At 36.6% G+C, this 27,988-nt stretch overlaps 1 protein-coding gene across 3 annotated transcripts; it reads right to left on the bottom strand.

The window, feature by feature from the left end:
* Positions 1-3,779: 3,779 nt before the first annotated feature.
* LOC125676945 (hormonally up-regulated neu tumor-associated kinase homolog A-like) lies at positions 3,780-27,988 on the bottom strand. 3 transcript variants are annotated; one of them, XM_048914818.2, is made up of 8 exons: positions 27,383-27,988; positions 16,537-16,739; positions 13,413-13,502; positions 8,135-8,190; positions 7,623-7,749; positions 6,236-6,360; positions 4,377-5,675; positions 3,780-4,259 (listed from the first exon to the last, which is right to left on the bottom strand). In XM_048914818.2, exons 1-8 carry the CDS (start codon positions 27,599-27,601, stop codon positions 3,901-3,903), a joined length of 2,478 nt encoding a protein of 825 aa, XP_048770775.1. In that variant the 5' UTR covers positions 27,602-27,988; the 3' UTR covers positions 3,780-3,900. The 3 variants fall into 3 exon arrangements, with proteins under 3 accessions (XP_048770775.1, XP_048770776.1, XP_048770777.1); XM_048914819.2 differs by having other exon boundaries at positions 27,357-27,427; XM_048914820.2 differs by lacking the exon at positions 27,383-27,988 and adding an exon at positions 24,056-24,219.

Below are 27,988 nucleotides of genomic sequence, written 5' to 3'. Positions count from 1 at the left end.
TCACATTAACACACCCAGTACAGATAGAAGTTACACTAACACACCCCGTACAGATAGATGTAATACTAACACACCCCGTACAGATAGAAGTCACATTAACACACCTCACCCTGTTAGAAGTAATACTAACACACCCCCACCACGTACAGATAGAAGTAATACTAACACACCCCCACCCCGTACAGATAGAAGTCATACTAATACACCCCGTACAGATGGAAGTGACACTAACACACCCCGTACAGATAGAAGTAATACTAACACACCCCGTACAGATAGAAGTAATACTAACACACCCCATACAGATAGAAATAACACTAACACACCCCGTACAGATAGAAGTGACATTAACACACCCCATACAGATGGAAGTAATACTAACACACCCCGTACAGATAGAAGTTACAATGACACACCCCGTACAGATAGAAGTTACAATGACACACCCCGTACAGATAGAAGTCACACTAATACACCCTGTACAAATAGAAGTAATACTAACACACACCGTACAGATAGAAGTCACACTAACACACCCTGTACAGATAGAAGTAATACTAACACATCCCATACAGATAGAAGTAATACTAACACACCCCGTACAGATAGAAGTAATACTAACACACCCCGTACAGATAGAAGTAACATTAACACACCCCGTACAGATATTAGTAAGACTAACACACCCCGTACAGATGGAAGTAACATTAACACACCCCGTACAGATAGAAGTAATACTAACACATCCCGTACAGATAGAAATCACACTAACACACCCCGTACAGATAGAAGTAACACTAACACACCCCGTACAGATAGAAGTACCACTAACACACCCCGTACAGATATAAGTAATACTAACACACCCCGTACAGATGGAAGTAATACTAACACACCCTGTACAGATAGAAGTCACACTAATACACTCCGTACCGATAGAAGTAATGCTAACACACCCCTTACAGATAGAAGTAACATTAACACACCCCGTACAGATTTAAGTAATACTAACACACCCCATACAGATAGAAGTAATACTAACACACCCCTTACAGATAGAAGTAACATTAACACACCCCGTACAGATATAAGTAATACTAACACACCCCGTACAGATAGAATTACTACTAACACACCCCGTACAGATAGAAGTAATACTAACACACCCCGTACAGATAGAAGTAACACTAACACACCCCGTACAGATAGAAGTAACATTAACACACCCCGTACAGATAGAAGTAATACTAACACACCCCGTACAGATAGAAGTAACATTAACACACCCCGTACAGATAGAAGTAATACTAACACACCCCGTACAGATAGAAGTAATACTAACACATCCCATACAGATGGAAGTCACACTAACACAACCCGTACAGATAGAAGTAATACTAACACACCCCGTACAGATAGAAGTAACACAAATACACCCCGTACAGATAGAAGTAACACTAACACACCCTGTACAGATAGAAGTACCACTAACACACCACGTACAGATAGAAGTAATACTAACACACCCCGTACAGATAGAAGTAATACTAACACACCCCGTACAGATAGAAGTAATACTAACACACCCCGTACAGATAGAAGTGACACTAACACACTCCGTACAGATAGAAGTAACACTAACACACCCCTTACAGATAGAAGTAACATTAACACACCCCGTACAGATATAAGTAATACTAACACACCCCGTACAGATAGAAGTAACATTAACACACCCCGTACAGATAGAAGTAATACTAACACACCCCGTACAGATAGAAGTAACACTAAAACAACCCGTACAGATAGAAGTTACATTGACACACCCCATACAGATAGAAGTCACACTAACACATGCCGTACAGATAGAAGTAATACTAACACACCCCGTACAGATAGAAGTACCACTAACACACCCCGTACAGATAGAAGTAATACTAACACACCCCGTACAGATAGAAGTCACACTAACACATGCCGTACAGATAGAAGTAATACTAACACACCCCATACAGATAGAAGTAATACTAACACACCCCGTACAGATATAAGTCACACTAATACACCGCGTACAGATAGAAGTCACACTAACAGATGCCGTACAGATAGAAGTAATACTAACACACCCGTACAGATAGAAGTAATACTAACACACCCCGTACAGATAGAAGTAATACTAACACACCCCGTACAGTTAGAAGTAATACTAACACACCCCATACAGATAGAAGTAACACTAACACACCCCGTACAGATAGAAGTCACACTAACACACCCCGTACAGATAGAAGTCACACTAACACACCCCACCCTGCATACATGTCCAAGACCGAGTGTAATGTCGATATCGACGACATCGACATTGTCGTGTCGATATCGTTTCGATATCAACTATATGGAGTTTTTGTAATTGACTGAGATTTGTGAAATAATAAATATTGAAAATTTACCACAGACTAACTATCATGTCGATATCGACGATATCGGCAATATCAGTTCAATATCGTATCGATATCGATAGTTGTATGGATTTTGTTGTTGAAGTCAATCATCATAAATGACGCCGGGTGCTTTGTCGATATCGTCGATATCGACAAAACTGTTCCGATATTGTATCGATATCGATCGTGTTTTGTGAATTTTTAAAGAATTCTGCCCGAGGTTCATGCAGATTTTTAGAGTTAACTCCAAACAATGTATTCATTGTCCTAAACTTTTTTTTTTAAATATCGATACGATATCGTCGATATCGATGATATCGACAATAAGGAAAACTTGGGCAATGCGATATTTCTATTCATAGGCACAAGTTTAAAGAAGGACAGTAGCAAAAAGTTCACAACCAACTGTTTACCAATCCTGATTTGATATCGACACGATATCGTCGATATCGACGATATCGACAGTAATAGAAACTTAATCAATTTAAAATGCTTAAACACATGCACATCTATAAAAAAAAAAAAACAGTGGCAAGGATGGTCACAAAAAATTTATAAATATCATGGTTCGATATCGACATGATATCGTCGATATCGACGATATCGACAGCAAGGGATACTTTGATAATGCAAATTACCTAAACATCTGCACAATTAGCAGAATGATGCAGGCAAGGACATGCACAACCATTTGTTTTACAATCATGATTCGATATCGACACGATATCGTCGATATCGACAACAAGGGAATCTCAGTCAGTGTTAAATTTATAAACAGACAAACAACAATGAAGAAATATAGTTGGTAGAATGTCACAACAAAGTCTTGAAACGGTAACGATTCAATATCGATACGATATCGACAATATCGACAGTAAGGGAAACTCATTTAGTGCAACATAGCGAAATTTATACACAAGTGTAAAGAAATATAGTAGCTAGGACAGTCATAACGAATTGTTTAACAATATTGATTCGATATCGATACGATATCATCGATGTCGTCGATATCGACAGCAAGGTAAAATAAGTACACAAATGATAATTTAATTGACCATATGCGCGACCCTATGCTATGTTGAAAAGAATATGATTATTTATATAAACTGAGATGTCATGAAAGGTCATATAGGCTTGAATTACGGGAAAATGTTTGCAACGGATACTTTGTTGACAATCATGATTCGACATCGATTTGATATCATCGATATCGACATAACACCATGTCTTGGACATAACTCCCAACCCGTGCAGATAGAAGTAACACTAATACACCCCCACCCCATACAGATAGAAGTTACATTAATACATCCCCACCCCTACAGATAGAAGCAAATCAAAAGTGGAACATGGAATTTATTAAGTCATTTGTCTAAATAAAGTGCACAGTAGATTTAGAATTATATCGATGATTAGTGTTTTAATGAACTCGTGATTCTGATGAGAATTATATCGATGATTAGTGTTTTAATGAACTCGTGATTCTGATGCGCATCATTGGAGTTTCATCTTCCACAATAAGACGTTCATAGGCGTCAGGCGACGGGGGCATATCGGGGATTTCTATCTCGGGCTCTCTTTCTTGTCGTATCGGCCCAATTGTCATTTGCGGTAACTTCGGTACAGCTTTTCTATCAAGGTCAATAATTTCCGATCGGGCTCGAGATTTTGCGGAACCAATCACTTCTGGTAACTCCTGTCTCGCAGTGCCGATTGCGGTGTTTGGTTTGATGTATTCTGGAGTATAGGTAGTTGGTTTCTGGAAGTCTGAGAAACCGACACTTATCCGAGTAGAACTTCTTTCTAGAAGAAGGCGTCCTGCCAAAAGATGTATGATGTGTAAACATTCACGTGACATAAATGACAAAGATTAATGTATGACGTCATGTCAGTGTTATACATGGTGAGACATACAAGTAGCCCCGGGCCGCTTACCTTTACCAACAATCTGTGTCTTATTCCCGTCTTCTAAAGCTTTCTGGTCTCTAGGAGTCAACATTTTTTGAGACGAAATCGGGTTGGCATACACAGTTTTAGACCGTTTCAAAGATATTGCTCCACTTTTTATCAATTTAGCTTTGTGTTTCTGAAAAGACCCCCATATTTCCTGTGAGCAGGGGTCGGCCAGGACTAAGGCAAGATCAGGCTTTTCGTCGTCAGAATTATTTCCCACATTTTCTATTTCTGAATTTTGTTTTGGACTTAATATAGAAATACTGGCTCTGGAGTTTAATGAAGGCGCGGTCCTTGGTGGGGTTGGAGTGTAGAATTCTGTCTGATTTTCTGAAACATCATCAAGAGTTATTCCTCGTGAAGCTCTCCGGCCGTGTGACGTATTCGGCGGTGTTAGATCACGCATGCCTAGAGACGTATTTGGAGGAGGGGGAGGAGAATATACGATATGACTGCGTTTTTTGTCACCGGTTACCATCATTGGTAAAATTTGCAAGTTTTGACTATTTGGAAGTTTTGGCTTTTCTTTACAAAATGTCTCCAGTGGTTTTGGTCTCATCCTCTTCTGCTCTCTCCTTACCAAACCTTCTTTATCCCATTCAAACAAAGCATCGGCATGAATAGGGGTATAGGTAAGTCTAAAATCGGGTTTTGTGGATTCTGATGTGATGAGATCGGGAACAGAGTTATCGTTCTTTTCTACTTTGTTATACGATCTCATGAGCGAGCTTCGCGTTTTCTGTCGTCGTAGGAAAATGTTCTTGGAGAAAGCATTTGTCCTCTCCCTGGACACTTTCAAGTACTGCAGATAGCTCCTATAGTTATTGTGTTTGATTTCACCCGATGTAACTTTCTTTGTTTCAGTAGTCTCCCCTCGCTGGTCTTTCGTTGGGCATGATGTCGTGTTTCTGCTATTAAGTTCAATGCTGAATGTAGAGAAGGAAGACTCCCGTCTATGATTTCTCATTCCTTGAGGAAAACTCACTAAGTGTAGCCCGGAGTCGAATCTTTTCTTCAGCAGATAGTACGTCGCGGCTATTGAATTCACTTTACGTTCACCGAGGGCGTTCAACACTTCACTCTCCTTGAAATCAAACATCTTTGTCATGTAATTTATCACAGACGCTTGTGGCACAAGCGGAAGAAGATTTGCAACTGTCGACTGCCGAAATACAGGTTCCTCATTTTCTCCCAAGAGCCAGGGATGTCCCAAAACCTCCTCTATTTTTATTCTGCGTCTGGGTTCGGCTGTTAGCATTGTTTGAAGTAAATCCCTGCATTCTATAGAAAATAAAAAAAAATTGTCATACACAGCTACTTCCAACCTTATATCTCTAACGGGCACGAATCCCTATTTCCTATGTTTGGGTATGCTGTAGAACCGCGTGCTTGTTTTCTGATTAAAATGTCGTCTGATATTGATATAAAATGTCGTCTGATATTGATGTTCAATGACACCTCTAAGTAATATTAGATTATTAAAGGCTTCCGTACTGTGATAACGAAAGTCTCGGCTGGTTAACGCGTAGAAAATTCTAACTACATAGAAATTATCAACTTTCTTAAAGCCATTCTGCATATAGAATTCGTTCTACAGCGATGAATATCTAGATATCCTAGATCCTCTGAAGGACAATTGATTGGATGGGATTTGTGGTGGGAAACGTGATGTAATTTCTGCCAATAAGAGTTCTATCTAACATCAATATTTTTCTAAAGGTCAATTGGAGTATAATCCATTCCAGAGTCTGTCTTTGCCAAATTAAAAATCCAGAATTGCGTCTCATTACCAAGCTACAGTTTGAGGATGAAATACGACATATGTATGAAATGATTGTAACCTTCACTCAGGGTATCAGGGATCACACATCCCTTCAGTATCAGAGAATGAAGCTGGGCGATGTTGTTCGCTGGCTGGGGAACGAACGGAAGGGAGCCAACGAGCATGCCGAACAGACACACCCCTCTACAAAATAAAACGTCTTCTGTAGATTTATGTAAATACAGATCAGAGAGAGCATGCCCGACAAACTCCTCTACAAAATAGAACGTCTTCTGTAGATTTATGTAAATACAGAACAAATTCCTCTACAAAATAGAAGCCTCGGTAGATATCTGTAGCCGTGACTTTAACATGTCAAATACTGAGAAAGAAAACACTCTATCTACATACAGATAGAGCATCACATTTTTCCATATGCATTGTTATTTAATTTCAGTGATAACAATATTCAATAATCCAATTTAAACTTGTTATAATACACATTAGTTATAATACACATTAGTTATAATACACATTAGTTATAATACACATTAGTTAGCTTCTTTTCCGTGCGATACACGTTTGGCTGCCTTACATAAGGTCACGATATAGATTTTCAGTATACTGTATAACAGATATCCCTCCACGTCACACATGACGTCACGATATAGATTTTCAGTATACTGTATAACAGATATCCCTCCACGTCACACATGACGTCACGATATAGATTTTCAGTATACTGTATAACAGATATCCCTCCGCGTCACACATGAAGTCACGATATAGATTTTCAGTATACTGTATAACAGATATCCCTCCGCGTCACACATTACGTCACGATATAGATTTTCAGTATACTGTATAACATATATCCCTCCGCGTCACACATGACGTCACGATATAGATTTTTAGTATACTGTATAACAGATATCCCTCCGCGTCACACATGACATCACGATATATATTTTCAGTATACTGTATAACAGATATCCCTCCGCGTCACACATGACGTCACGATATAGATTTTCAGTATACTGTATAACAGATATCCCTCCGCGTCACACATGAAGTCACGATATAGATTTTCAGTATACTGTATAACAGATATCCCTCCGCGTCACACATGAAGTCACGATATAGATTTTCAGTATACTGTATAACAGATATCCCTCCGCGTCACACTCGTCTCCATACAAACGAGATAAACTACATCAGAAATTTTAAAAATTGAATTATAAAGAATGAAATTATTGTGAACAGATTATGGATGATATCTACATTTTATATAACAATCGCTTCACGGTGTTTAAAACGTAATCTGACCAAAGCCATTAAACATGTTTATCACGTGCTATTGTTGATTACTGAGATTGAATTTACATGCTCCAGACGTCTATGGGTTCTAGAGTACTTATCTTTTACTGAGATTGAATTTAAATGCTGAACTTTTTCTGTGATCTTACATGCTCCAGACGTCCACGGCGGGTCCGTACTTCTGGTTGTTGAGGATTTCGGGGGCGGCGTAGGCGGGGGACCCACACTGAGTGGACAGCGAGGTCTCGCCGTAAAACACGTTACTCAGGCCGAAGTCTGTAACAAGCAAACGTGGATCATTCATTTCTCTGTGATCTGTTTCTTCTGACATTTTATTACATAAAATTAATAATTCGTGTCATTAGTTTAATAGTTTGCTCTTTTAATCAATGCTGATTTCTTTGTAAGCATTAAGCATCATAGGTACCGTATGTTTATCTTGATTACCATATTTACCTTAATTACCACTATAGAAAAGTCAGCATTGCATGATCATTTAATTTGTCAAAGAAGTCGGATTAGAAGAGTGGAATCGTATATTCATGACCCCGGATGTACGATATCAATTATTATCATATAAGCCTGAAAGTAATCATTTCCTTATCACGAGGTTCAAAGGGGGATTTTACATGTAATACGTTTACACCAAAAGAAAACTTACCAATTATTTTGATATCCAAATTTCCATCAAGAAGAAAATTTTCTAATTTCAAATCCCTGAAAAGCAAAGTAGATGATGAATTAAACTTTATATATATTAAATTGTGATGACTAGTTTGCCTGATGATTATATATATCAGATTGTGATGACTAGTTTGCCTGATGATTACATATATTAGATTTTGATGACTAATTCATCTGATGATTACATATATTAGATTGTGATGACTAGTTTGTCTGATGATTACATATATTAGATTGTGATGACTAATTCATCTGATGATTACATATATTAGATTTTGATGACTAATTCATCTGATGATTACATATATTAGATTGTGATGACTAATTCATCTGATGATTACATATATTAGATTTTGATGACTAATTCATCTGATGATTACATATATTAGATTGTGATGACTAGTTTGTCTGATGATTACATATATTAGATTGTGATGACTAGTTTGTCTGATGATTATATATATTAGATTGTGATGACTAATTCATCTGATGATTACATATATTAGATTTTGATGACTAATTCATCTGATGATTACATATATTAGATTGTGGTGACTAGTTTGTCTGATGATTACATATATTGTATTGTGATGACTAGTTTGTCTGATGATTACATATATTAGATTGTGATGACTAATTCATCTCATGATTACATATATAAGATTTTGATGACTAATTCATCTGATGAGTACATATATTAGATTATGATGACTACTTTGTCTGATGATTACATATATTAGATTGTGATGACTAGTTTGTCTGATGATTACATATATTATATTGTGATGACTAGTTTGTCTGATGATTACATATATTAGATTGTGATGACTAATTCATCTGATGATTACATATATTAGATTGTGATGACTAATTCATCTGATGATTACATATATTAGATTGTGATGACTAGTTTGTCTGATGATTATATATATTAGATTTTGATGACTAGTTTGTCTGATGATTACATATATTAGATTTTGATGACTAATTCATCTGATGATTACATATATTAGATTGTGATGACTAATTCATCTGATGATTACATATATTAGATTGTGATGACTAGTTTGTCTGATGATTACATATATTAGATTGTGATGACTAGTTTGTCTGATGATTACATATATTAGATTGTGATGACTAATTCATCTGATGATTACATATATTAGATTGTGATGACTAGTTTGTCTGATGATTACATATATTAGATTTTGATGACTAGCTTGTCTGATGATTACATATATTATATTGTGATGACTAGTTTGTCTGATGATTACATATATTAGATTGTGATGACTAATTCATCTGATGATTACATATATTAGATTTTGATGACTAATTCATCTGATGATTACATATATTAGATTGTGATGACTAATTCATCTGATGATTACATATATTAGATTTTGATGACTAGTTTGTCTGATGATTATATATATTAGATTTTGATGACTAGTTTGTCTGATGATTACATATATTAGATTTTGATGACTAATTCATCTGATGATTACATATATTAGATTTTAATGACTAATTCATCTGATGATTACATATATTAGATTGTGATGACTAATTCATCTGATGATTACATATATTAGATTTTGATGACTAGTTTGTCTGATGATTACATATATAAGATTGTGATGACTAATTCATCTGATGATTACATATATTAGATTTTGATGACTAGTTTGTCTGATGATTACATATATTAGATTGTGATGACTAGTTTGTCTGATGATTACATATATTAGATTGTGATGACTAGTTTGTCTGATGATTACATATATAAGATTGTGATGACTAATTCATCTGATGATTACATATATTAGATTGTGATGACTAGTTTGTCTGATGATTACATATATTAGATTGTGATGACTAATTCATCTGATGATTACATATAATAGATTGTGATGACTAGTTTGTCTGATGATTACATATATTAGATTGTGATGGCTATTTCATCTGATGATTACATATATTAGATTGTGGTGACTAGTTTGTCTGATGATTATATATATCAGATTGTGATGACTAGCTTGTCTGATGATTATATATATTAGATTGTGATGACTAATTCATCTCATGGTTACATATATTAGATTTGATGACTAGTTTGTCTGATGATTACATATATTAGATTGTGATGACTAATTCATCTCATGATTACATATATTAGATTGTGATGACTAATTCATCTGATGATTACATATAATAGATTGTGATGACTAGTTTGTCTGATGATTACATATATTAGATTGTGATGGCTATTTCATCTGATGATTACATATATTAGATTTGATGACTAGTTTGTCTGATGATTACATATATTAGATTGTGATGACTACTTCATCTGATGATTACATATATTAGATTGTGATGACTAATTCATCTGATGATTACATATATTAGATTGTGATGACTAGTTTGTCTGATGATTACATATATTAGATTGTGATGACTAGTCCGTCTGATGAAAATGACTGACATGTTAACAGAAAATTTTATCATTATTCGCTAAATTGCTTATTAATATATTTAGGTTATTTTCACTAAGTTTTCAAAATGTCTGAAAAAAAGTTTAAATCACAGCATTTCAATCACCAAAGATATAGCTATTCCATCGATGGGTTCGAGGTATCGATTTATTTCAGAAATAAGATATCAATTTGATATGTACGTGTGACAGAGTTGCTCAAGTGCAAATCCTGCAGGGGTTCATAATGACACCATGATTAAATTTTGTTGCCCATTTTGTAGTTTTTCCCAGAGAACTGACGAACATTTATGGCTTGGTGATTATCTAGGGAAATGTGCAGTTGATATATAGCAAAATACTTACGTGTTTAAAATGTTAACAGCAACCCGGGTATAATGTCTGTTTAACCGATGTATGATGTTAACAATAGCCTATTTACCTGTGTATGATGGTAACAATAGCCTATTTACCTGTGTATGATGTTAACAATAACCTGTTTACCTGTGTATGATGTTAACAATAACCTGTTTAACCGGTGTATGATGTTAACAATAACCTGTTTACCTGTGTATGATGTTAACAATAACCTGTTTACATGTGTATGATGTTAACAATAACCTGTTTACCTGTGTATGATGTTAACAATAACCTGTTTACCTGTGTATGATGTTAACAATAGCCTGTTTACCTGTGTATGGTGTTAACAATAGCCTGTTTACCTGTGTATGATGTTAACAATAGCCTGTTTAAATGTGTATGATGTTAACAATAACCTGTTTACCCGTGTATGATGTGAGCAATAACCTGTTTACCTGTGTATGGTGTTAACAATAACCTGTTTACCTGTGTACAATGTTAACAATAACCTGTTTACTTGTGTATGATGTTAACAGTGACCTGTTTACCTGTGTATGATGTTAACAATAACCTGTTTACCTGTGTATGATGTTAACAATAACCTGTTTACCTATGTCTGATGTTAACAGTATCCTGATTTATCCGTGTATGATGTGAGCAATAACTTGTTTACCTGTGTATGATGTTCACAATAACTTGTATACCTGTGTATGATGTTAACTATAACCTGTCTACCTATGTATGATGTTAACAATAACCTGTTTACCTGTGTATGATGTTAACAATAGCCTGTTTACCTGTGTATGATGTTAACAATAACCTGTTTACCTGTGTCTGATGTTAGCAATAACCTGTTTACCTGTGTATAATGTTAACAATAGCAGTGTTTTACCTGTGAATGATGTTAACAATAACCTGTTTATCTGTGTATGATGTGAGCAATAACCTGTTTACCTGTGTATGATGTTAGTAATAACCTGTTTAACTGTGTATGATGTTAACAATAACCTGTTTTATCTGTGTATGATCTTAACAATAGCCTGTTTTATCTGTGTATGATGTTAACAATAACCTGTTTACCTGTGTATGTTGTTAACAATAACCTGTTTATCTGTGTATGATGTGAGCAATAGCCTGTTTACCTGTGTATGGTGTTAAAAATAACTTCTTTACCTGTGTTTGATGTTAACAATGACCTTTTTACCTGTGTATAATGTTAACAATAACCTGTTTACCTGTGTATAATGTTAAAAATAACCTGTCTACCTGTGTATGGTGTTAATAATAACCTGACTTATCTGTGTATGATGTTAACAATAGCCTGTTTAACTGTGTATGATGTTAAAAAATAACCTGTTTACCTGTTTATGGTGTTAACAATAACTTGATTTATCTGTGTATGATGTTGACAATAGCCTGTTTAACTGTGTATGATGTTAAAAATAACCTGTCTACCTGTGTATGGTGTTAACAATAACCTTATTTATCTGTGTATGATGTTAACAATAACCTTATTTATCTGTGTATGATGTTAACAATAGCCTGCTTACCTATGTATGGTGTTAACAATAACCTGTTTACCTGTGTATGATGTTAACAATAACCTGTTTACCTGTGTCTGATGTTAACAATAACCTGTTTACCTGTGTCTGATGTTAACAGTAGCCTGTTTTATCTGTGTATGATGTTAACAATAACCTGTTTAACTGTGTGTGATGTTAACAATAACCTGTTTACCTGTGTATGATGTTAACAATAACCTGTTTACCTGTGTATGATGTTAACAATAACCTGTTTACCTGTGTATGATGTTATCAATAACCTGTTTACCTGTGTATGATGTTCACAATAACTTGTTTACCTGTGTATTATGTTAACTATAACCTGTTTACCTATGTATGTTAACTATAACCTGTTTACCTATGTATGTTAACAATAACCTGTTTACCTGTGTATGATGTTCACAATAACTTGTTTACCTGTGTATGATGTTAACTATAACCTGTTTACCTATGTATGATGTTAACAATAACCTGTTTACCCGTGTATGATGTTAACAATAACCTGTTTACCTGTGTATGATGTTAACAATAACCTGTTTACCTGTGTATTATGTTAACAATAACCTGTTTACCTGTATGATGTTAACAGTAACCTATTTACCTGTGTGTGATGTTAACAATAACCTGTTTTATCTGTGTATGATGTTAACAATAACCTGTTTTATCTGTGTATGATGTTAGTAATAGCCTGTTTACCTGTGTATGATGTTAACACTAACTTATTTACCTGTGTGTGATGTTAACAATAACCTGTTTTATCTGTGTATGATGTTAACAATAACCTGTTTTATCTGTGTATGATGTTAACAATAACCTGTTTTATCTGTGTGTGATGTTAACAATAGCCTGTTTACCTGTGTATGATGTTTGATACGTGCATGTGGTCCACTGCAGACACTATCTGCCGGGCGTATTTCTTGCACTCGGACTCCGGTAGACATTTTCTGAAATAAATAACATTGTATTTTGTCAAAAGAATTTGACAAAAACATTTCTTTGATATCAGGGTAATTATTTTTTAAATAAATGAGTCGTCATTGGAATTTTTTTGAACTACATTCCTCTTTCCTCCTTAAAGATTATAGTGAAACCAAAAGATAAGACATAAAAACATATTGCATTGTGGGAGAAATTTTGACCATCGCTTCGATCTGATTAAAATTACGACTGGTACACTGTCAGTACACTGTGACAAGTTTCATCAGGATCAATTGCTAACAGGACATTTGTCTATACAATATCACTGAATTGATAGACAGATATTCTATTATAGACCCCTTTAGTAAACAGGTATTTTATCATACAGATATGTCATTATACAGGTATTTTATTTGCTGTGTACTACTTGCACTAAATTGACACCTGTGACCTAGATTGTTCTAGATTGCTCTTTAGTAGAAAGATGACGTAATTATTGCATCATTGTCTTTCAAGATTGTACACTGAGTGGCCAAAAGTATTGCAACAAACATGGCTGACGTCATCACAATTTAAGATTGGGTCGTGATGTTGTAACGTATTTCATTAAATTCTGGGATCGTACCTGGTCAATTCCAGGGTTTGGGGTATTCAACAATAACTAATTTAAACTAATTGGTATGATTTTAGTGGACTGCCAAAATATACAAATATGTCCTAACCTTATCTAGGTTAATTATCATCAAACAGAGAATCACTATATCAATCAGAGGCAAGCAACGATAACTGGTAGTGCTAACTTAACAAAATGTAGAGCCCAGTCGCCCTCGGATTACCCCATATACTGTAGGACGCCTTATTCAGGACGGACAGTATATGTGGTAGCCCTTCAACCACTACACTCACTGTAGGACGCCTTATTCAGGACGGACAATGAGTATAGCGGCCTGAACGACGGTCTGTTCAGCCAATGCGGACGATACCAAAAACGAACTATGGCTAGCCTCTTTACTGGAGGTCAACCTATTCGTGGCAGGCCAGACTTCAGATGGCCTTCCAAATTCACTCTCTAACTGTAAGAACGGGCGAGGAATTGTTTACTATGAATACTTTATTAATACCCATACTCTCGTCCTCTCAACTTGGCTGGGTCTTCTATCTGAATGACACAGACGACTGCGGAGTCTCGGTATTTATACACAAATTAGATCACGTGATGGAAAGTGACTAATTGAGAACTCCGCATGGTCGTACCTCAAATATCCGGAATCATTACACTGTCAGGTATGCGAGTTAACTAGGGTACGAATTATATGGGGAACCGTTTGTAATTCAAAGTAGCAGACGATTTCCGGTAAGGTATCGAATGAAAACAATGTCGAGAGAATTGTCAAAGGACCCAAAGGAAAGAATTGTAATTCTAAATTCAAAGAGATTTAATGACAACAAAATTAGTGAATCATTGGGAATCCATCGAAGCCCTGTTGGACGAGTTTTGAAAACATTCCGTCAAAAAGAAAGTGTTAAAAACGATCCCCGGAGAGGAAGGCCCCGAGTGATAGATGGGAGGGGTGATCGGAAACTTTATCGCTTTCTGAAAACTAACAGAAGACAATTTCTTCAAGACATCACATCAACTTTTAAAAGGAATGAAGGTACAAATGTGTCCATGAGAACTGTTCGTCGTAAGTTACACCAGGAAGGATACAGGAGAGGCAAAATTCAGAAAACGCTTACAATCGCTAAAGTCAACAAATAACGCCGAATTTTGTGGTGCCGAGGAAAAGACATTGGAAACCTGAACAGTGGTAGAAAGTTATTTTCTCAGACGAAACACAGGTAGTCATTGGACAAAATAACTCTGTAAGTTTGTGGAGAAAATCGTCCGAGAAGAGGAAACCTTACCGTCTGAACCAACGCAAAACGCCCGTGAGAGTAAGTTGTATGTTTTAGGGGTGTATTACCTATTATGGTATTGGTGTTCGTGTATCTGTTGATAGAAATCTAAACTCAGCAAGGTATATTGAATTGCTAGATAATCACTTATGGCCCGTTGTTAGCAAAATTTTTGGAAATCAGCAATTTATTTTCCAAGACGATAATTCCACCCCCACTCCTCTAGACAGACCAATACTTGGAAATAAGAAAACGGTATTCCAAAATTCAACTGGCCTGCACAGTCCCCGGACCTTAATGTCATTGAAAATGTCTGGCGTTGTATCAAAATCAAACTGTCCCGTGAGTTTGATGATATTAAAAACCGGGATGACCTAATGGCTGCAGTGACAAAAATTTGGAATGACCTCTCTCAAACATATATCCGTAGCTTCCATGCTTCAATATCTTCAAGACTACGACAAGTTATTATTCAGAAAGACTTTGCAACAAAATACTAGAAAAAAATGGTAAATAAATAATGTTTATTTCATTGAAAGTTTTTTTTTCATGCAGCTGTTATTTACATTGTGATGACGTCCGCCATGTTTGTTGCAATACTTTTGGCCACTCAGTGTAATAGAAAATTCATTCCTATTATAAATACACTGAAAAACCCTGATTGAAAATAGCTCTGGTTAGGCACTTCTAGGCATTTTTGGATTATTTTCATAACTGGGAACTAGGATTTTGGATTTTTCTATTTTGTGTGTGTATATTGAGTTCGGCACGGATTTTTCATATTTATTGTTTAACTACCATAAGTTAGTATTTTGCTATTGTTACAATTTTCTTTCAGTTATTAATTGTAAATTATATAATTGCCTTTTGTTAGTAAATTCTGCTGCTGTATTATACAGGTATTTTATTATACAGGTATTTTATACAGACTTACTGAATGGACAGGTATTTTATAATACATATGTACATGTATAGGTATTTTATACAGACTTATTTAATGGACAGGTATTTTATTAGACAGGTATTTTATACAGACATACATTTTTGGACAGGTATTTTATTATACAGATATTTTATACAGACTTACTTAATGGACAGGTATTTTATGATACAGGTATTTTATTATACAGGTATTTATTATACAGATTTTTTATACAGACTTACTTGATGGACAGGTACTTGATGAACTCCCCGCAGTCAGCGTATTCCAGAACGAGGTAATATGAATTCTCAGTTTCCATCACCTCATACATCCGGATGATGTTCGGATGGGACAACTTCTGTAAGACAATGGCCTCACGCCTGACGTTCTTACGGACAAACTCACGGACCAACAGGGCCTTCTTTGACACAACTTTCACGGCCACCTATTGAAATATCTGAAAATTAGTTCTGTATAGAATTTCAGATCAGTTTATTTCGTTCAAAGCATGGAATGGTACATGGGGTACATGCTACATATTTACATATATACAGTAACATGAGGTTAAATAGGGGTCAAACAGACGAGAAATCATGCAGCAGAATCGGCTATATTGATTATCAAACACCGCTTTTCCTGAGTTATAGAACCTGTAGAAAACATGGGTTCACCTTTGTTTTAGTGTTTGGCGCAGAACATTAAATCAAACCTGACCAGGTACACAATGTTAATCAGTTTGTATTTTCCGACAAAAGAATAGAGTAACCAAAACATAATGTTTCCGGGTCTTTGGTTTCGGGGTTTAGAGGCGGAGCGAGTGCATTCAGGTATTAAGTATATTGATTTACGTGTGTCTATGACTTGTTTGTATGTAGCTATGAGGGTGTGTTTATTATAGCTATGAGGGTGTGTGTATGTAGCTATGAGGGTGTGTGTATATATCTATGAGGATGTGTGTATGTAGCTATGAGGGTGTGTATATATAGCTATGAGGGTGTGTGTATGTAGCTATGAGGGTGTGTGTATTATAGCTATGAGGGTGTGTGTATGTATGTATGAGGGTGTGTATATGTAGCTATGAGGGTGTGTGTATGTAGCTATGAGGGTGTGTGTATTTAGCTATGATGGTGTGTGTATGTAGCTATGAGGGTGTGTGTATGTAGGTATGAGGGTGTGTATATGTAGCTATGAGGGTGTGTATGTAGCTATGAGGGTGTGTGTATATAGCTATGAGGGTGTGTGTATATAGCTATGAGGGTGTGTGTATGTAGCTATGAGGGTGTGTGTATTTAGCTATGAGGGTGTGTGTATATAGCTATGAGGGTGTGTGTGTATGTAGCTATGAGGGTGTGTGTATATAGCTATGAGGGTGTGTGTATATAGCTATGAGGGTGTGTGTATATAGCTATGAGGGTGTGTGTATGTAGCTATGAGGGTGTGTGTATTTAGCTATGAGGGTGTGTGTATTTAGCTATGAGGGTGTGTGTATATAGCTATGAGGGTGTGTGTGTATAGCTATGAGGGTGTGTGTATATAGCTATGAGGGTGTGTGTATATAGCTATGAGGGTGTGTGTATGTAGCTATGAGGGTGTGTGTATGTAGCTATGAGGGTGTGTGTATGTAGCTATGAGGGTGTGTGTATATAGCTATGAGGGTGTGTGTATATAGCTATGAGGGTGTGTGTATATAGCTATGAGGGTGTGTGTATATAGCTATGAGGGTGTGTGTATGTAGCTATGAGGGTGTGTGTATATAGCTATGAGGGTGTGTGTATATAGCTATGAGGGTGTGTGTATATAGCTATGAGGGTGTGTGTATGTAGCTATGAGGGTGTGTGTATGTAGCTATGAGGGTGTGTGTATTTAGCTATGAGGGTGTGTGTATATAGCTATGAGGGTGTGTGTATATAGCTATGAGGGTGTGTGTATGTAGCTATGAGGGTGTGTGTATGTAGCTATGTGGGTGTGTGTATATAGCTATGAGGGTGTGTGTATATAGCTATGAGGGTGTGTGTGTATAGCTATGAGAGTGTGTGTATATAGCTATGAGGGTGTGTGTATATAGCTATGAGGGTGTGTGTATATAGCTATGAGGGTGTGTGTATGTAGCTATGAGGGTGTGTGTATTTAGCTATGAGGGTGTGTGTATATAGCTATGATGGTGTGTGTATTTAGCTATGAGGGTGTGTGTATGTAGCTATGAGGGTGTGTGTATATAGCTATGAGGGTGTGTGTATGTAGTTATGAGGGTGTTTGTTTTTAGCTATGAGGGTGTGTGTATTATAGCTATGAGGGTGTGTGTATGTAGCTATGAGGGTGTGTATATGTAGCTATGAGGGCGTGTATATGTAGCTATGAGGGTGTGTTTATTATAGCTATGAGGGTGTTTGTTTTTAGCTATGAGGGTGTGTGTATTATAGCTATGAGGGTGTGTGTATGTAGCTATGAGGGTGTGTATATGTAGCTATGAGGGCGTGTATATGTAGCTATGAGGGTGTGTTTATTATAGCTATGAGGGTGTTTGTTTTTAGCTATGAGGGTGTGTGTATTATAGCTATGAGGGTGTGTGTATGTAGCTATGAGGGTGTGTGTATTATAGCTATGAGGGTGTGTGTATGTAGCTATGAGGGTGTGTATATGTAGCTATGAGGGCGTGTATATGTAGCTATGAGGGTGTGTTTATTATAGCTATGAGGGTGTTTGTTTTTAGCTATGAGGGTGTGTGTATTATAGCTATGAGGGTGTGTGTATGTAGCTATGAGGGTGTGTATATGTAGCTATGAGGGCGTGTATATGTAGCTATGAGGGTGTGTTTATTATAGCTATGAGGGTGTTTGTTTTTAGCTATGAGGGTGTGTGTATTATAGTTATGAGGGTGTGTGTATGTAGCTATGAGGGTGTGTATATGTAGCTATGAGGGCGTGTATATGTAGCTATGAGGGTGTGTGTATTATAGCTATGAGGGTGTGTGTATGTAGCTATGAGGGTGTGTGTATATATCTATGAGGATGTGTGTATGTAGCTATGAGGGTGTGTGTATTTAGCTATGAGAGTTTGTGCATTTAGCTATGAGAGGGTGTATGTAGCTATGAGGGGGTTTGTATTTGGCTATGAGGATGTGTGCATCTAGGTATGAGTGTGTGTGCATTTAGCTATGTGGGTGTATTTATCTATGCGTGTATCTATTTGTATGTATTTATCTGTGTGTATTTAGATATGAGGATGTGTGCATCTAGGTATGAGTGAGTGTGTGAATTTAGCTATGGGGGTGTATTTATCTGTGCGTGTATCTATCTGTGTGTATTTATCTGTGAGTATTTCGCTATGAGGATGTGTGCATCTAGGTATGAGTGTGTGTGCATTTAGCTATGGGGGTGTATTTATCTATGCGTGTGTCTATCTGTGTGTATTTATCTATGTGTGTATTTAGCTGTTTGTATTTATCTATGTGTGTATTTAGCTGTGTGTATTTATCTATGTGTGTATTTAGCTGTGTGTATTTATCTATGTGTATTTATCTATGTGTGTATTTAGCTGTGTGTATTTACCTGTGTGTTTTTATCTATGTGTGTATTTAGCTGTGTGTATTTATCTGTATGTATTTATCTATATGTGTCTTTAGCTGTGTGTATTTATCTGTATGTGTATTTATCTATGTGTGCATTTATCTATCTGTGTATTTACCTGTGTGTATTTATCTATGTGTGTATTTAGCTGTTTGTATTTATCTATATGTGTATTTATCTATGTGTGTATTTAGCTGTTTGTATTTATCTATGTATGAATTTAGCTGTGTGTATTTATCTATGTGTATTTATCTATGTGTGTATTTATCTATGTGTGTATTTAGCTGTGTGTATTTATCGGTATGTATTTATCAATGTGTGTATTTAGCTGTGTGTATTTATCTGTGTGTGTATTTATCTATGCGTGTGTCTATCTGTGTGTATTTATCTATGTGTGTATTTAGCTGTGTGTATTCATCTATGTGCATTTATCTATGTGTGTATTTATCTATGTGTGTATTTAGCTGTGTGTATTTATCTGTGTGTGTATTTATCTATGTGTGTATTTAGCTGTGTGTATCTAGCTGTGTGTATTTATCTGTATGTATTTATCTATGTGTGTATTTAGCTGTGTGTATTTATCTGTATGTATTTATCTATGTGTGTATATAGATGTGTGTATTTATCTGTGTGCATTTAGCTGTTTGTATTTATCTGTGTGTATTTAGCAGTTTGTATTTATCTATGTGTGTATTTATTTACCTGTGTGTATTTATCTATCTGTGTATTTATCTATGTGTATTTATCTATGTGTGTATTTAGCTGTGTGTATTCATCTATGTGCATTTATCTATGTGTGTATTTAGCTGTGTGTATTTATCTATGTGTGTATTTAGCTGTGTGTATTCATCTATGTGCATTTATCTATGTGTGTATTTATCTATGTGTGTATTTAGCTGTGTGTGTGTATACCTGTGTGTGTATTTAGCTGTGTGTATTTATCTATGTGTGTATTTAGCTGTGTGTATTTATCTATGTGTGTATTTAGCTGTGTGTATTCATCTATGTGCATTTATCTATGTGTGTATTTATCTATGTGTATTTATCTATGTGTGTATTTAGCTGTGTGTATTTATTGGTATGTATTTATCAATGTGTGTAAGTAGCTGTGTGTATTTATCTATGTGTGTATTTAGCTATGTGTGTATATACCTGTGTGTGTATTTATCTATGTGTATATTTAGCTGTGTGTAGTTATCTATGTGTATTTATCTATGTGTGTATTTATCTGTGTGTATTCATCTATGTGCATTTATCTATGTGTGTATTTAGCTGTGTGCATTTATCTATCTGTGTATTTAGCTGTATGTATTTATCTATGTTTGTATTTAGCTGTGTGAATTTATCTACGTGTATTTAGCTGGTTGTATTTAGTTCTGTGTATTTATCGGTGTTTGTACTGAGCTATGAGGTGTGTGTTGAAGTGGCAGTTATGAGGTGTGTATAGAGATGACAGCTATGAGGTGTTTGTATAGAAGTGGCAGCTATGAGGTGTGTATAGAGGTGACAGCTATGAGGTGTTTGTATAAAAGTGACAGCTATGAGGTGTGTATGTAGAAGTGACAGCTATGAGGTGTGTATAGAGATGACAGGTATGAGGTGTGTATAGAGGTGACAGCTATGAGGTGTTTGTATAGAAGTGACAGCTATGAAGTTTGTATATAGAGGTGACAGCTATGAGGTGTGTATAGAGGTGACAGCTATGAGGTGTGTATGTAGAGGTGACAGCTATGAGGTGTGTATAGAAGTGACAGCTATGAGGTGTGTATAGAAGTGACAGCTATGAGGTGTGTGTGTGTAGAGGTGACAGCTATGAGGTGTGTATATAGAAGTGACAGCTATGAGGTGTATATAGAAGTGACAGCTATGAGGTGTATATAGAAGTGACAGCTATGAGGTGTGTATAGAAGTGACAGCTATGAGGTGTGTATAGAGGTGACAGCTATGAGGTGTATATAGAAGTGACAGCTATGAGGTGTGTATAGAGGTGACAGCTATGAGGTATGTATAGAAGTGACAGCTATGAGGTGTGTATAGAAGTGACAGCTATGAGGTGTGTGTGTGTTGAAGTGGCAGCTATGAGGTGTGTATAGAGGTGACAGCTATGAGGTGTGTATAGAAGTGACAGCTATGAGGTGTGTATAAAGGTGACAGCTATGAGGTGTATATAGAAGTGACAGCTATGAGGTGTATATAGAAGTGACAGCTATGAGGTGTATATAGAAGTAACAGCTAAGAGGTGTATATAGAAGTGACAGCTATGAGGTGTGTATAGAGGTGACAGCTATGAGGTGTGTGTGTGTAGAAGTGACAGCTATGAGGTGTATATAGAAGTGACAGCTATGAGGTGTATATAGAAGTGACAGCTATGAGGTGTATATAGAAATGACAGCTATGAGGTGTATATAGAAGTGACAGCCATGAGGTGTATATAGAGGTGACAGCTATGAGGTGTATATAGAAGTGACAGCTATGAGGTGTGTATAGAGGTGACAGCTATGAGGTATGTATAGAGGTGACAGCTATGAAGTGTGTATAGAAGTGACAGCTATGAGGTGTATATAGAAGTGACAGCTATGAGGTGTGTATAGAAGTGACATCTATGAGGTGTATATAGAGGTGACAGCTATGAGGTGCATATAGAAGTGACAGCTATGAGGTGTGTATAGAGGTGACAGCTATGAGGTTTGTATAGAAGTGACAGCTATGAGGTGTGTATAGAAATGACAGCTATGAGGTGTGTATAGAAGTGACAGCTATGAGGTGTATATAGAAGTGACAGCTATGAGGTGTGTGTATAGAAGTGACAGGTATGAGGTGTGTATAGAAGTGACAGCTATGAGGTGTATATAGAAGTGACAGTTATGAGGTGAGTGTGTGTAGAGGTGACAGCTATGAGGTGTGTATAGAAGTGACAGCTATGAGGTGTGTATAAAAGTGACAGCTATGAGGTGTGTATAAAAGTGACAGATATGAGGTGTATATAGAAGTGACAGCTATGAGGTGTGTATAGAAGTGACAGCTATGAGGTGTGTATAGAGATGACAGCTATGAGGTGTGTATAGAGGTGACAGCTATGAGGTGTGTATATAGAGGTGACAGCTATGAAGTTTGTATAGAGGTGACAGCTATGAGGTGTGTATGTAGAAGTGACAGATATGAGGTATGTATAGAAGTGACAGCTATGAGGTGTGTATAGAAGTGACAGCTATGAGGTTTGTATAGAGGTGACAGCTATGAGGTGTGTATATAGAAGTGACAGCTATGAGGTGTGTATAGAAGTGACAGCTATGAGGTGTGTATATAGAAGTGACAGCTATGAGGTGTTTGTATAGAAGTGACAGCTATGAGGTGTGTATAGAGATGACAGCTATGAGGTGTGTATATAGAGGTGACAGCTATGAGGTCTTTGTATAGAAGTGACAGTTATGAGGTGTTTGTATAGAAGTGACAGCTATGAGGTGTGTATAGAGGTGACAGCTATGAGGTGTGTAGAGGTGACAGCTATGAGGTGTGTATATAGAAGTGACAGCTATGAGGTGTGTATAGAGATGACAGCTATGAGGTGTGTATATAGAAGTGACAGCTATGAGGTGTGTATATAGAAGTGACAGCTATGAGGTGTTTGTATAGAAGTAACAGCTATGAGGTGTGTATAGAGGTGACAGCTATGAGGTGTGTAGAGGTGACAGCTATGAGGTGTGTATATAGAAGTGACAGCTATGAGGTGTGTATATAGAAGTGACAGTTATGAGGTGTGTATAGAAGTGACAGTTATGAGGTGTGTATAGAGGTGACAGCTATGAGGTGTGTGTATATAGAAGTGACAGCTATGAGGTGTGTGTATATAGAAGTGACAGCTATGAGGTGTGTATATAGAAGTGACAGCTATGAGGTGTGTATAGAGGTGACAGCTATGAGGTGTGTATATAGAGGTGACAGCTATGAGATGTGTGTAGAAGTGAGAGCTATGAGGTGTGTATATGGAGGTGACAGCTATGAGATGTGTGTAAAAGTGAGAGCTATGAGGTATGTATAGAGGTGACAGCTATGAGGTGTGTATAGAGGTGACATCTATGAGGTATGTATAGAGGTGACAGCTATGAAGTGTGTATTTATTTGTGTGTATTTATCTATGTGTGTATTTATCGGCGTTTGTACTGAGTTATGAGGTTTGTGTATAGAAATGACTTACTTGTTTTAGAAAGTATGTCAGTCTTATATTTGTCCTGAAATCCAACTCTGAGCCGAATACGACGTATCAAATCGTCATTTTTATCAATTTAAACCACAATCCGTCCTATTTAAATTAAATCTCTTTATCGTAAAAATCGGAACGATTTAATGAAATGGTCCTGTGTGGAGGCATGTTAACACTGACTCAATAAATGGCTATGTTTAGATTTAAGTTAAATGTAGGTTAACTGTTAACTGTTAAACTAGACACCTATCAAATCTCAATGGGGACTGTTCTAAGTAGTGAAAAAATAATAAAACTCATTGCATTCAAAATGATAAATATATATATATATATTGCCGCAATTTTGCTAGGTCCTATGACAGTGAAATGTCGTTTTATAATCATGTTTTACAAATCGACTTGAGGTGTTTTTATTTCTAATTATCGATATTAAATATCTATGTTTCGGTTCGGGTGTATGTGTATTCTACATTTGTGAGTGCCTGGAGAGAGTCCCCCCCCCCCCCGTCGCCACATCCATGGTGCTATTCGACTTCATTTCAGCGCCTTCATTATAATCTGGTCCGGCATAAGTTGATTAGAATTTGAATTTATTGATACGTCACCCATACATTACATGTGCCTCCCAATGATACGTCATACATTACATGTGCCTCCCAATGATACGTCATACATTACATATGCCTCCCAATGACACGTCACCCATACATTACATGTGCCTCCCAATGATACGTCATACATTACATGTGTCTCCCAATGATACGTCATACATTACATGTGTCTCCCAATGATACGTCATACATTACATGTGCCTCCCAATGATACGTCATACATTACATGTGTCTCCCAATGATACGTCATACATTACATGTGTCTCCCAATGACACGTCACCCATACATTACATGTGTCTCCCAATGACACGTCACCCATACATTACATGTGCCTCCCAATGATACGTCACCCATACATTACATGTGCCTCCCAATGATACGTCATACATTACATGTGCCTCCCAATGATACGTCATACATTACATGTGCCTCCCAATGATACGTCACCCATACATTACATGTGCCTCCCAATGATTCGTCATACATTACATGTGCCTCCCAATGACACGTCACCCATACATTACATGTGCCTCCCAATGATACGTCACCCATACATTACATGTGCCTCCCAATGATACGTCACCCATACATTACATGTGCCTCCCAATGATTCGTCATACATTACATGTGCCTCCCAATGACACGTCACCCATACATTACATGTGCCTCCCAATGATACGTCATACATTACATGTGCCTCCCAATGATACGTCACCCATACATTACATGTGTCTCCCAATGATACGTCATACATTACATGTGCCTCCCAATGATACGTCACCCATACATTACATGTGCCTCCCAATGATACGTCATACATTACATATGCCTCCCAATCTTTTTTTTATTAACAGCCTGTTGTCCTCATTTCCACTGATAAACAAACTAGCGGTATCTGCCTTATGAATACATGTCAAAAAGTTGAAAACTCGAGCATCTTTGTGTGACATTAGGGGGGAAGGGGGGGGCTTCTTCGATAACGGAACTGAGCAATCACTTTCCTCTTGTAAACAACAAATACTTCGTACTTCACTAATATAAAATGAAAAAGAAGTGTTCTGCAATACTAAATAAACCTTCGCTGAGACTGTTCATCTTTGAAAGTCAATGTATTTTGTCTTTGTGTGTACTTTTATATACAATCGATTTCAGTGTTTCTCTGTGTGAATGTCGATTGACGATTTGTACGATTTAAATCCACGGCCTTATACTAAAAGTCAAAAGCCTCCCTTGTTTATGAATCTTTTAAAAACTTGAAATTTCATACAAAGGGGCGTGTTGTCTAACGACCATCTCGAACGTCGATGTTTTTCTTATCTGAGATTAAAAGTGGACATGTAAAATATAATCCTTAGGGATGAACCACAGACGATAAGAAAAAATGTCAAAACAAACCCAAATTCTACAGTTAAATTACCGGCTCCAATTCGTCACCTGTTAAATTAACCGCTGATAAAACTAATGATAAAACCGTGCCACTTGTTTAGAAGTGTCCACTTATGATAGTCTTTCGCAGTTGATAAAGGCAATTTTAAAATATAATTTAGAACTTTAAACTAACACTCATATCATGCCCTTAAAAATGTAGCCGCGTCCTTCATTTAAAACATACTAGGGTGCACGAGACCCAAAGAAAAAATGTTCGGTGAGCTCTCTGACTCCGATATTCATCAAACATTGATAATATCTTTTTTATTATTGCCTTATTGCCGTGATAGAAATCGTTTGAAAAACCTCAATATAATATTCTTGTTATATAACGTGACGGACAGATAATGAAGAGAGATGGAACATGATGCAGAAATATGAAATGGCAACAATAAAAAAAATCATATCTTTCAGAAAAGTCAATTGTTTATTCACCCGTCAATTTCTTTGCATGTTTTTGAAGAAGGTAAATGTGCCGTATGTTTAAACGGTTAATATTCGATTTTGAATTAAGAATGCATATTCTCAGAATACGTCTTATCCGCTACGATGAATTGACGAAATATACTGATATTTCACATTGAATTGATGTGTTTTGTCTACCTGTACAATACCCACTACAAATCTTTATTATTTAGATGACGTAATTGCAAGTTACTTGTTTTCCTCAAGGACTTTCACAAGCAAGGAGTTGAACAGTTCCACTGAATGGCATTGGTACTGGGTATAGTGAATGGCTATATTGACAGTTAACATTGGTACTGGGTATAGTGAATGGCTCTATTGACAGTTAACATTGGTACTGGGTATCTCTTCTCTGTTAATCTATCTATTTCACAGTAAACATATTTCTATATGACACATTGATATCGTACGACTGATTGCCTTGTTACCTGCTACTGACAAATTACCTGGTATCCTTAAAACCTATGTAACATGAACAAGTGCAGTTTATTGTTCGCGAGCAGTTCGGTTTGCATTCCGACACTTTTATTTCCAAATGGAAATGACAATCAAATATGGATTCATTATTTTTCGCTGAATAGCAATTTTCGTTATTTTCCAACCATGAAATCACGTTATAAAACGAAGTGCAATTTTTGCTCAGTATGGATGAACATAGAAAAATTTTCAACGAAACTGATTTTCGTCACAATCATCAAATTTGATGCCAAGAAAATTGATGAAACCACAATATCTTAAGCTCCATTAGAAACAAAGAATTTGCTCACTCTCTCAAATTCAAAATACATACGATGTACACGTGCATGTTCCTCGTACCTTTTCATGTGCTATTAAATGGATGCCTTGACGAACTTTGGCAAATGATCCTTCCCCGAGGGTTTTTCCTAGTATGTAACTGCCGACTTTCTTTTTCTTTTCGGACGTTTCCGGAGTCGAATGATGTCCACCGGAAGTCTTCACATCAACATCTTCCTCCGCGGCGCTTAGTTCCTTTATATCATTTTCCTTCTTTTCGACCATGTCCGGCTCCATCATGAAAATTTACACCGATGCAAATAGCAGAAATAGATCCCCATTTTCGAAATGATATCCGCTACAACTTTTACCCATATTTGCGACCAGAGTCTTAATATTTTACTTCCATTTCCTAATAAGTCAAATATCGGCAAGAATTCACATGCGTTACAGACAACCTCTCGCGAGATTTGTACGTCAGTTGTAGGAACAGTATGATTTGACATCGCGTAATTGTCGGGTTTTGTTCATGCAGGTCTAAATAGCTGCTCTTTTGACCGTTATCTTGTAATATATCAATAATCTTTTGTTCGCGACTTAAAGCCTCGTATCGCGAGGAAACACACAGCGTCGCACCTCCGCTGACATCAAGGTCCCCCCTCGCTTAGACAGACTTTAAAGGGATCT

The sequence above is a fragment of the Ostrea edulis genome, chromosome 3 (genome assembly GCF_947568905.1).
Source record: "Ostrea edulis chromosome 3, xbOstEdul1.1, whole genome shotgun sequence".
In the NCBI taxonomy this organism is placed as follows: Eukaryota; Metazoa; Mollusca; class Bivalvia; order Ostreida; family Ostreidae; genus Ostrea; species Ostrea edulis.
Note: the sequence above shows the minus strand (reverse complement) of the source record. Positions and strands in the feature narration are given on the sequence as shown.

Coding starts and splice junctions, on each gene's coding strand:
- LOC125676945 (XM_048914818.2), bottom strand. CDS start 27,601: ATGATGGAGCCGGACATGGTCGAAAAGAAGGAAAATGATATAAAGGAA. Junction 7,750..8,134: donor TTTGGATATCAAAATAATTG/GTAAGTTTTCTT, acceptor TGCTTGTTACAG/ACTTCGGCCTGAGTAACGTG. Junction 6,361..7,622: donor GCCGTGGACGTCTGGAGCAT/GTAAGATCACAG, acceptor TTTATTTTGTAG/AGGGGTGTGTCTGTTCGGCA.